Genomic DNA, 12466 nt, shown 5'->3' on the forward strand with positions numbered 1-12466 from the left:
AAGCACTTTAGGTGAATCCCACTAACCAGTTCTTGCTCCACAGACTCGCAGTTTACAGCTTTTTTTGTGTCTATCCAGGAACTTTTTAAATGTAGTGAGGGTTCTGTCTTCCAACACTTTCAGAGAGTTAATTCCAGATCCCTACAATTCGTTGAATGAAATCATTTTTTCCTCACTCTTTATACCAATTAACTTAAACCTCACCCTGCTACTGCAAGATTACTAACCTCTTTGCTTAGGGAAACGTGTCCTTTCTGATCAGGATCTTGACTGGAAACATTAACAATTCCTCTTCCTCGCCCACCACCGCCCCCCCCCCCCCCCCCCCCCCAACCAGGTGCTGCATGACCCGCTGAGTTCCTCCAGCAGCTTGTTTGTTGCTCCTTTCTGATTACCCTGTCAAGTCTGCTCATAACTCTGCACACCTCAATCAAGTCTACTTTGGCGTAGACGCCAATTTTGTTATCATCAAATTTCTTAATTATGGCCCCAACATTTAGGTCTCAATCACATAACTTGAAAAAGAAGGGGTGCGGTACTGCTGCCCTCCAGTCAACAGAATTCCTGTCAGCCAATGCTCTTTGCCTCCCCATTCGAGGACTCTACACTGCCACCCCACCCCCCGCCGCCAGCGAGGACATCTTCAGGAGGTGGTGCCTCAAGAAGACGGCATCCATCATTAAGGACCCTCGCCACCCTGGACATGCCCTCTTCACGTTACTACCATCAGAGAGGAGGTACAGGAGCCTGGAGACCCACTCTCAACATTTCAACATTACAGGGAACAGCTTCTTCCCCTCCATCAGATTTCTGAATGGTCCATGAACACTAACTTGTTATCCTTCTTTGCACTATTTATTTAACTTCTAAGAGTAATTTTTATGTCTTTATATCTTGCACTGTACTGCTGCCACAAAACAACAGATTTCATGACATTTGTCAGTGATAATAAACCTGATTCTGATTTGCTTTCAGCTACTGAGCCAACTTTTAATGCAATTTTCCACTTCCTCCTTCAATCCTATGGACTTTTACTTTCTTGATCAGTCTACCACATAGTCAGATCCCTTGCTAAGATCATTTCCTGCCATGATTATTGCTTGTTACTTCCTCCGAAAATTCAGTTATTAGTCTTCTTGAACTTCCCTTAAATCTGTGTTGGCTGTCCTCTTGATTTAATCTGTGCCTCACCAAATGCTGACTTGTGCTATACAACAGAACTTTTTCTAACAGTTTGCCACTCCCGGTGTTAGACTAATTGTCCTTTTGGTTATTTGGTCTGTCCCTTTGTCCCACAACAATCCCTTTTATTCATTTGGCATCACAATGTAGTCAAAGAGGAGTGAAAGTTGATATTCAGAGCATTGTACTTTTCAGAGCTTGGGATACATTTTGTCCAGGCCTGGAGATTTGCCTGCTCTGTTCACTCATAGAGGAGCATTGGTCTGGTGTAATATTGAACCCAGATTTAAAAGAACACAACTTCTGACCCACCATCCCAACCAATCCCTTGGTTTGTACTTCTGTTATATTGCAGAAAAATTGACCATATAGAAGTACCACATTAAGTCTTATGGTAGTTCATGAAAGATTCTACCTGTCCAGAAAGGCTGAACAACTTAAAGCTTTTACTCTCTTTAAAAAAGAACATAACTTGACAGGGATCCATAAAATCGTGAAGGAGTTTAGTAAGGTAGTTCCACGTGATGAATCCAAAACTAGGTACTAGCAATACAGGATTCTCCAATTAAGTCTAGTGGAAAATTCAAGAGAAGTTTAGCCAGGAAATGGTTAGAATATGGAGCATGCAGCCAAATGGGAGACGTGAAACAAATAGTCCAGATGCATGGAATCTAAATTAGTACCTGGGGGAGAAAAGGAATAACAATTTATGCTGAAACATGAGATCAGGTAAGTAGATTGGGGTGAAGTTCCTGTGATCAGTGGGCAAGTTGGGGCCAGTGATCTGTTTTCTGCTATAAATTCTGCGTTATCAAAATAGTTCTGATTTTTAAAAAGTCCTGGACCTGAATGTCCTTTCCATAGGCATTGCCTGAATTACTGAGTTTTTCCAGCATTTTCTATTTTTATTATTGTAAATTCCATATAGCAGGTCCCGCACGCATTTGGGGACTAGCCAACAGTGTAATTTATTATAAACTCGATTTATTATAAGCTGTAAGAGCAGAGCAGAATTTTTCTGTGAGGGTTTTGCTTTTTAAATTCATTGCTTAATTCTTTATTGGAATAAAAGTACTGTCTTATTCTTCAAGGTTATGCTGTTGGCAAGTCCTGGTATGGAGGAACTCTTCCACAAATCTTGTGCTCTTGCTGAAGACTCACAGGAGGTACGAGAGGGATTCCAGCATCCTGCAAGGCTAATAAAGGTAAAATATTTAAAGTAGAGATTGCACAAAGTGGTTTACTTTTGTAAATAAAATGTTACGGTAAAGGATGACCCGATGAAAGTTTTCAAATTATTTGGGAAATTGATAGTTTCTGTTACTGATTGGTGAATCCAGGGTTAGGAAGTCTGAAAATTTGATTTAAGCCTTTTGAGGAGTAATATTACGAGATACATTTGCACAGGATGGTAGATGTTTAGAATTCTCCCACCGCTGGCAAGTAATAAAATTGTACATTGTTTCTAATTTTTTAATTTGAAATTCAGAATTTTGTTAATCAGAGGCATTGAGGATATGGAGTACTATGGTAACACAGTTGTTAAGTTACTGGACTGGAAATCCAAAAGTCTGGACTAGCAATCCAGAGATGTGATTCTTAAAAATGTATTAAAAATATATTTGTATTACTAATGGTGAGTATTTGATTACCATTAAAACTGATGTCCTTCAGGAGAGGAACTTTGTTGGCCTTACCTGGTCTGACTTCTATGTGATTCCAGATGTGCAACAGTGTTTCTAAAATTAAATGTGGTAGCCACCAAATTTGGACATAGCAAGTCCTCGTGAACCTCCGCGCACTGGTGTATGAGTCGTTGTTTAAATTTGAACAGCTTGACATATCTGGCACCATATTGGAAGCTACAACACAATATTGTACCTTCCAACACACTGCCAGACTCTTCCATCACGATCCCTGGGTGTGTCCTGTCTTGCAGATGGGACATATTCACCTGAGGTAGCAATGCAGGAGTGTACAGGTAGGAGAGGTTTGCTCTGGGAGTCCTCAGCATTAACTCTGGGAATCATAGTCTTATGGCATCGGTTCAAACTGGGGCAAGGAAATCTCCTATGTACTCCAGCCTTCGTTTCTCAGCTGATGATTCGGTGCAGCATGTGTAAGTGCTGAAAGTAACAAGGAGGCAGGGTGTATTCTAGCTGTGGACTTTTATCCATTGCCAAGACTGGCTTGGCAGCACCACAACTGACCAGACTGGCCGAATCTTAAAGCCAGTTTGGATTTGCGGCAGGTTGAACCAATACTTAGGATAAATTTACTTGACCTCGTGCTCACTAATCTACCCATGACAGATTTGTAGGAATGTCCCACTGCACTATTCTTAGAGAAACAAAGTACAATCATCATGTGGAGGATACCTTCAATGGTGCTGTGTGATGCTACCCACCTTGGTTCTGAATGGAACATATACAATGGATCTGGCAGCTCAAAACTGAGCATCCATGAAATATGATATATCTGGTGCCAGTCAAGCAAGACACTGCATTCTAAATGGCATTGTGCATACCAGGGAGGCCAGTGGAACATGTTCATTCATATTGTCAACATCTTTAGTAGGTTGTGGACAAACTTTGGCAAGTTGGGGTGTGAGCCACTCTTTACAGTGTTCTTGGCCTCTGACCACTTCAGAGGTACATTTATCTTGATACTGAGTTAAGCTGGTTTGTGGTGATGCCCAGGTTGTTAGTGTTGCAATTAAATGTCGTGGGAAGTTTATCACACTCTGTGATGGAATATCTGGGTGGGTAATCTGTGTGAAAGATCACTGAATGTTTCTATCCTCGAGATGCCCAGCAGGAGGAACTGAAGGTCAGTTAGGACAATTATCCCACACCCTGAAGATTCAACAACACCCGAGGTTGATGGTTGCAGCCAGCTGCAATTTAGGACAAACTGGATATCAAATGTTTTCAATGATACATGATTCAAAAGATGCAAGGGGCCATTCTCACTGTGTAAGTTTTGATATTCTCAGTCAGCTGTTTGTTCATAGTAAATTGAACCCAAATCTCTTTGTATTTGCTTGACATCCGCAGTATGGAATGAAGAGTGTGTGTGATTGGATTGGGAGGGATGTTTGAGGTAAGGTACAGTGAGCAGGACAGCTGGCTGAGACTAAGAGGGGAAACTTGTGAACTTTTGAAGTCTGCAGAGTAGAGTTCGGCTAAGTAGGACATTAAAGAATGGGGAGATTCTCCATAAACAGGTTACAGGGGATAGGTGGGAATGCAGAGCTGAGCTACCTTATTGAATGACAGAATTGTCAAGGGACTGAACAGCCGGCTCCTTGCTCATAATGAGTGAGAGGCTGTGTGCACTTCGACCGGGTGGGATATTAAAGGCTGTGGGGAGTGAGCAAAGAATAAGGTAAAACCCTAGATTAACACGAGAACACTCCAAATCATAGGAGTTAATTCTCAGTGAAGGCAGCCTACTGATCAAATTCAGTAGTGCCTCCAGTGCTAGCTAAGCTTTGACCATCTGATGGAAAGGGTTTTTGATGATCAAGATCTCAAAGCCAACATAAAATTCAAGGTCTACTGGACAGCTCTTGGAGATGTGCACTACTTACAGCTGACACTGGAGAGTCACCACCTGTGACGTTTCAGCAAAATCTTCCAAATCAACTAGCAGGATGAGTGAACCGATATCTTCCAGCTTGCATCCCCAGCATTGAGCCTCTAATTACATTAAGTCAGCATGTTGTTGGCAGCAATCACATGTTGGCAGCCAGCAACCACATTGTACATTGTTTACGTGGCTGACATTAGACTCTAAAAGCAACACTCTATTCTGAGTGGGACAGAAAATGATTCAAGGATGTTCTTCAAGAGTTGTGAGGTCATATAGCATGGAAGGAGCCCATTCAGTTCACAGAGTTCATCCCGACCATCACGCCCCCATTTACACCATACCCACACTCGTCCCATTCTATTCTCCCCACATTCCCATCAACTATTCAGGTCCCTGCCCCAGGTCCCCCCCCAACCAGGCTCTGCCACTCACCTACACACTTGGGACAATTTACAGTGTGGCCATGTAACCTGTTGACACCTTTGAGATGTGGGAAGAGATGAGAGCACCCAGAGAAAACACAAGTTATCACACAGATCATGCAAACTCATCACAGGCAGTATAAGAGTCAGGATTGAACCTGAGTTGCTGGAGTTGAGTAACAGCTCCTCTTGTTTCCCACTGCTCCACACCATGTTCCTTGGAAGACCTGTAACATCACTGACCTGCGACTACTTGAAATGGAGAAGGACCATCCACAGACTGAGAACCTCTAGTGTCCTGGTGAGCAGGAAATGCAGAAAAAGCACGTCACCTCTCAGACGACCCTTTCACCCACATCATTAAGTGCCTGTAGCGGTGTCTGTGGACCCCATCATCTACCTTAGAACCCATAAAACTAAAGTGGAAGCAAGTCATCCTCAATCCCGTGAATTCCCATTAAAGGAGGTCAGACCAGTTGTACCTCATTTGGGGGAAACATCAACACAAAGATGCCAAGACTGTATGGTTTGTTTCTACATGATGTTCCTGTATGAAATACATCATAACTCTTTGTAAGCATTATTAATTTTACAGCTACTTGAATATTGATATGATTGCTTTTGTCTTGTATTACAGTTCTTGGTGGGTATGAAGGGCAAAGATGAAGCCATGGCGATTGGAGGACACTGGTCTCCCTCACTGGATGGACCGAATCCCGACACTGACCCTTCAGTATTGATTAGGACAGCTATCCGCTGTTGTAAGGCCCTGACAAGCATTGACTTGAGTGGTTGCACACAGTGGTAAGTAACAAACCAAAACAGGGCAGAACCTTTCTGCCTGTAAGCACTTGAGACTTTGTTTTTAAAATATACATCTTAATATTTTGAGTCATTATTTTCTTGCTTAGCAGCCAGTCATGTTCCAGGTAAAAACTCGACGTCCTTCTTCTAGTTCCACAATTATGGCACCTGTTATGTGGCAGTGCATGCCTTGTATAGCGTGAGATGTCATTATCTTATAACAATGACATTGGAGGCGCATTATGTTCTTTAGAGTATAGGTTCACTGTTTGGCATTTTTATCAATAGACATGCTTAGACACTGTAAATCTGCATTAATATTTTACATCAATGTGTTGTGCTTGTATGTTATATGCCTTGAAGAAAAGTCATGCGTGGAGAGGATGTCGTCACTGGGATGAATATTTTTGGTGTTCAGTCGATTATAGCATTGTTTTTCACCTTTTTTATATAAATAAATTCTAAGTGATGCCATGCAAACTCTTCTGAACTGTACAGCTGGTGTCATTTATCTGCAAGGCATTAAACAAATATTTCCACATTATTTAAAGAAAAAAGGTTTTTTTGCTCTATTCAGATAGTTTTAACTGTCTAGTTGCTGCTAAAATAGTAGGGCTTCTGTTCTAATAAATGAACAATGAAATTATTATTCCACTTGATTGCCTACAGTTGCAGTTAAGTGACATTGAGTTGTGTAAAAAAAAAACAGATTTCTCTAGCTTGATGTCCTGCAAGTCATTTAGGGTCTATGTGATATCTGATAGAATTTTCCTTTCCAATACACTTCTTCCCTTGCAACAGGTACCGTTTTGCAGAGATCCGTTACCATCGCCCCGAGGAGCACCACAAGGGGCGGACGGTTCCAGCCCATGTGGAGACCGTGGTTATATTTCTGCCGGATGTTTGGCATTGCCTTCCCACCCGCTCAGAGTGGGAAGCTCTCTCCCGTGGATACAAGCAGCAGCTGGTTGAGAAGCTCCAGGCTGAACACAAGGAGGCTGATGGAGAACAGGCACTGAACGCTAATCCTTTTCCATTTCCGCTTCTCACAGGCACAGGGACACAACCACAAACAAAAAGCGCAGCACATACACACAGATCAAATAACGTGCTCTTTTTATGAGCCTTGCATACATTCAAAAAGACATAGATGCAAAGCTACAGTAACTGGTCATAGAGCTGCCAGCTTGAAGTCACATCAGACTTCCTTTCATCAATTCTTAATTGGTCTCATTGCTTAACTTCCACAAAAAACAGAAAGGAAGATAGGGCAACTGAAACTGAATTTTACTTTCCCAGTTAGTAATTGCATGTTAAGATTTGGCTATTTTGTACCCCAAAGAGAAAACCAAATTGATGCTGGAAGCTTGTCACCAGTTGTTGAGTTGGGCAGGCGATGTTAGTTGTTTACAGACATTTCTACTACTTTTCCAAATTTTCCGTATCCCCTTTCTCCTTTCTTTTAACTCTAGTATGTTACTCTTACCTACACAATCATTGGGTGTACACAAACCCTTTCAAAGTATTTGATTTGCAGGTCAGTTGGTTGAGCCACAGTTTCGTGCAGTGGGGTGTGTGGAGCAGACACTTTGATAGAGAACACGTTTGGGGGGCTTGAACCTATTGAGAGGGGATGAGAACACACACTGTGTGGCCGCCAAGGATCAGCAGTGTCTGTGCAGCCCTCGAGTCCTTTTGTTTGATGTCATTGATCACTCTTTTGTGTTCCACAGATCTGGCTTTGATTGGCTGATGAGTGGCATGTGATCAGTTAAAGTGTGTGTATGTGTTTCATGTAGCAGTGAACTGTTTTATTCAGTAACATAAAGGAGGAGTCATTCTGAGGGGCAATTGTGACCTTTGCTACTTGCACGGAACAGCAACTCTTGTTTCAAAAATGAGTAAGTACTTTGTCCAGAATTGTAAAGACTTGGCTGATTATTCCTATTAACTTGTTTAATTGAACAGGAAGAGGAAGAGAAGGATGATGGAGAGAGTAAAGAAATCTCTACTCCTACACACTGGTCGAAACTTGATCCAAAGACGATGAAGGTAACAAGTGCTTTTATTTTCTATGAAGCCAAAACCTCTTCAAACTCTTCAAAGGTTATGTTTCCACTGCTTTACTGGGTGAATTTGGATGGTTTATGTGGCACTGAGCTAGACTAACATTGCACCAGCCGCAGTCCAGAGCAGGAGATGCATTTTGACTTGAAAGAAGTCTACTTAGTCACTACCAATGAATAGATATGATATGCGTCCTTTATTTAAATATAAAAGCATAAAATGCTGCAAACACTTGACAGGTCAGACGGCATCTGTGAAGAGAGAACAGAGTTAATGTTTCAGGTCAATGAAAGTTTAAGACTTCCAACATCTATAGATATTCACTTTCACATTCCTGTATCTGGATATTAGTCGCAGACAGGATTGGAATCTACTTCAGTATCTCTCAGAAACAACTAACCTTTTGAATCTGCAGCATGAGGAGCTTGGCCCCCATGCCAAGTAAAGGTTGGTGCCAGCATTTGTGAAATCTTCATCATTCATTCACAGCACATGAAGAGATTCATGAAATAGTTCTAAATTGAAAATCCTTTGAAATTTTTCCATCTATTTAATATTATGATTTGTGTGTTGTTTAATTACTCAATAATAGATGTTATTGTGCATTTTTGCATCTTGATTGGTATTATGAATGCTTTCTATTTGTGTTGAGCAGTATTGTGATTTTTCCCATATCTGACTAAGTAAACCCAACTTCTTAAAAAAAAATTCCACTCAAGCATCTGTGAAGTTCATGCTTTGCAACCTCTGGAAGTTAAGCATGCATCTACACACTCCTTAGTACAGTTCTCAGCTCATCTTTTTCTGTTCCTTTTCAGAGATAAAGTAGCAAACTCACTTGCTTTGCATGAACAAGAGTGTCTCTCCGATAGCGTTAAGGGTGAAGAGTCCAGTTTAGCATCCAAACTGAAATTTAAGAGATCTGTTCTCAAACTGAAGTGGACTTCTTTTTATTTATCAGGTTAATGATCTACGAAAAGAATTGGAAAGTAGGAATCAAAGTTCCAAGGGGTTGAAATCTCAGCTGATAGCCCGTCTAACAAAACAGCTAAAAACTGAGGCAGAGAAAGAAGAGCAGAAGGAATCGGAGAAATCGGAAAGAGAGGATGATGAGGAGGAAGATAAAAGATCTGAAGATGATAAAGAGGTGGTATGATCTGTTCATTCTGCATTTACTTTTGTTCTGAGAATGGTATTGGTGCATTCTGGAAGTTGTGTGCAGATTGAAGCTGATGCCCTAGGTGCTGTTAACCACAGCTGGTTGTAATCCTTCCACCAGTTAGCTGTGGTAAGTGACATCATTTCTAGTTTCGAGTACTTGACTAAGGCGTAGACCCATCAGGCATGGGAATAAATACTGTTGCAGAGGTTTTGAACCAAAAGCACGTAGTGAATTACATACAGTTACGGTGGAGCAAGACTCTGCAGAAGGCAGTTAAAATGTGGAATTCTCTTCTGTACATTTAAGCAAAAGCCATAATTTTTTCAATAGGGTAATTATCTAGTTACCTGAGAGAAATCTTAAGTTATGCAAGTTACAATAATGAGGAGTCTGTAGGAGAATGAGATTAGACTAAGTGAAATATTAAAATGTAAGGGGAGTAAGCAGAGAGTTGGGTACCACTTGTACAAGGACATGAGCATAAACCTGATGGGCTGAATGGCTTGTTGTTGGGGTATCTTTTTATGCAGTAGTTTCTAACCTGAATATTAAGGATTATTCTGTGTTTTTGAAACTGCTGGTAGTATTTGTGGTACTTAGGTTTCTCCTGCTCTTTCAGGAGGACGAGAAGAAGCGGCAAGAAGAAGCAGAGCGTCAGCGACGTGAGAGACGCTACGTACTACCGGATGAGTCCTCTATCGTTGTTCATCCTAACTGGACTGCCAAAGGCGGAAAGTTTGACTGCAGTGTCATGTCTCTTAGTGTGCTTCTGGATTATCGATTGGAAGATAATAAAGAACATTCTTTTGAAGTAAGTGCCTGTGCATTAGTCTTCGTGGTTATTCTCTCAATCTCTCCCAAGAGCTTTGATTCTGTTCACTATATCCTCCTCTGAAGATCCTGACCCATTTTGCCCTGTCTGGAAAAGGGTTGATGTCAACCAGTAAAGCACCCAATGATATCTTCCTGAAGAGGCCAATATTTATCTGAAGCTAGATATTTGAAGCTTATTTCATGCTGCCAGAAGTCTGCAGATAAGCGCTTGAGTTATTCCAACATTGTTCTTCTCTTCCCTCACACAGAGAGAAGTCATAAGGCAGTTTAACCTCTCATTCTGGAGTTCCTTCAGCCAGTATTATGAATTCCTTCATAAGACATTTAGTGTCATTGAAATCAGAATTGACTGTTTAGCCCCTTAAGTCAGATCAGCCATTCAGTGAGATTACAGCTAATGTGACCCAGTTTATTGCACTCTAATTTAAATTTTTTATCAAAAGTCTTTCGGTCGCAGATTTAAAATGAGTGTTTACAATTTCTACCGCATTTTGCAGTTAGAAGTGTTCTGACCACTTCTCAAAGGCCTTTATTTAATGTTTAAAACCTACACCTAGTCTTCAACTACAAAGGAAGTATCTTCTCTCTTGTGGGTAGCATAGTGGAACAGCAGGTTGTGCTGTTGCCTCACAGCACCAGAAACTGGGTTCAATCCTGACCTGTGGTATTGATATGTGGTATTTTCACATGCTGCTGCAACAGCATGGGTTTCCCCCAGGTGCTGTGGTTTCCTACAACATTCCCAAAGGCGTGCTGGTTGGTTGGTTGGCTACTGTAAATTTGTGCTAGTGTAGGTGGGAGTGGAGAAAATTAGGAGGAATTGATGGGCATGTGAAGAGGAATAGACTACAGGAAAATATGTGGAGGAATGGCAATCTTAAGGGCGGCACGGTAGCCTAGCGGTTAGCGCGACGCTATTGGGGTTCGATTCCTGTCGCTGTCTGTAAGGAGTTTGTACGTTCTGTGTCTGCGTGGGTTTCCTCCGGGTGCTCCAGTTTCCTCCCACATTGCAAAGACGTACGGGTAGGTTACTTTGGGTTTAAAATGGGCGGCGCGGACTCGTTGGGCTGGAAGGGCCTGTAATAAAAAATAAAAAATTTAAAAATAAAATTTTTTTCAAATAAATTTAAAAATGGGACTGACAGTTTGCTCTGAAAACTGGCATAGACTCAATGGGTCCGAGCAGCAGCTTCTTTGTATGTCGTAAGGATTTATGAAAACTAGCCAATCAGTTTTCTTAATATCTTGAAGACATCAGTCTCATAATCTTCAGAATTCCAAGGGGAAAAACTTCTAATGTGTATCTCTCCTTCAAATATAATTCTGATTAATCTATTCTGTACTGCTAACAAGGCCAATGTATCCTTTCCCGAAATTGAGGAACATAAGTAGACTGTTTAGCCCCTATAGCCTTGAGGTGTAATGCCTCAAATTCCTCACATTCTGCTGGCTTTTTGATTATTTTTATATGTATCTATGGCATTTTATGATGTAGACACATGGAATTCTAAGTTTATATGGACCTCCACAACCCTTCTGGAAAAGGCTCCATTCTATCTAGTGTGTGTTGCCTGTATTAAAATTCATGTGTCACAGTTTTGCCTACTCACTCAATTAATTAAAATATCCTTTCAAATTCAGTATTTTCACCTTCGCTGCTTGTGTTGTCACCTATCTTTGTATCATCAGTAAACTTGGATGCATGGCTTTCAATTCCATCCTCCATATCAGTTATGAATATAGTTCGTTTGCAGCACCAACACACATCCTTGTAGGACTTCACAAATCACATCACAACCTGCTAATTTGATGACTGTCCATTACTTCTACAATGTTGTTTCCAGCTACTAAGTTGATTTCCTAGCCTTTTCATTACATTGCCTTTAATTCCAAATGATACGACTTCAGCTGAACGGTCTCTTACGAGGTATTTCCTGGTAATCCATGTAAATGATATCCTGTCTGTTACCTTTTCAAAAAATTTAATCAGGCTGATAAGATATTCCTTAACTTTTACAAATCCATGCTGATTTTCTCTAATCATCTGAAAGTTATGAAGTTTTTCCATTATTGTCATCAATTATAGGTAGATAATCTTCCAGGACGAGAGACAGTTCTGTAACTGTTCCTGGTTTGCCTTGCACATCTTTCTTAAATAGTGGAGTGTTATGCACAGATTTCCAGTCTAAAGGAACATATCCCAAATCAAAAAAGAACTTTGGAAAATTGTAGAACATTTGCATTATTCTCATACTTTTGTCTGTATAAACTCTATAATGGGAATGATCAGGTCCTGGAGATTTGTAATCTTTGGTGTCATTGTTTTTCACTTTATTGCCAACATTACTTTTGGTGCATGTCTGTACCCTCATTCTTGGAATGTCTAGATTGCTAGCCATTT

At 40.9% G+C, this 12466-nt stretch overlaps 1 protein-coding gene across 2 annotated transcripts in view; it reads left to right on the plus strand.

Annotated features, from left to right (window-relative positions):
* The window catches only part of ccar1 (cell division cycle and apoptosis regulator 1), a 63257-nt gene that overhangs the window by 30144 nt on the left and 20647 nt on the right, over window positions 1-12466 (plus strand). Inside the window, exons 12-17 of one of the 2 annotated variants that reach the window (XM_052027684.1) lie at window positions 2274-2387; window positions 5836-6002; window positions 6804-7014; window positions 7971-8054; window positions 9031-9216; window positions 9851-10042. In XM_052027684.1, coding sequence (XP_051883644.1) covers window positions 2274-2387; window positions 5836-6002; window positions 6804-7014; window positions 7971-8054; window positions 9031-9216; window positions 9851-10042 — 954 coding nt within the window. Of the gene's footprint in view, window positions 1-2273; window positions 2388-5835; window positions 6003-6803; window positions 7015-7970; window positions 8055-9030; window positions 9220-9850; window positions 10043-12466 lie in introns of both variants that reach the window. The other variant, XM_052027683.1, reaches the window with a different exon arrangement.

Source organism: Pristis pectinata, chromosome 12, assembly GCF_009764475.1.
Source record: "Pristis pectinata isolate sPriPec2 chromosome 12, sPriPec2.1.pri, whole genome shotgun sequence".
In the NCBI taxonomy this organism is placed as follows: Eukaryota; Metazoa; Chordata; class Chondrichthyes; order Rhinopristiformes; family Pristidae; genus Pristis; species Pristis pectinata.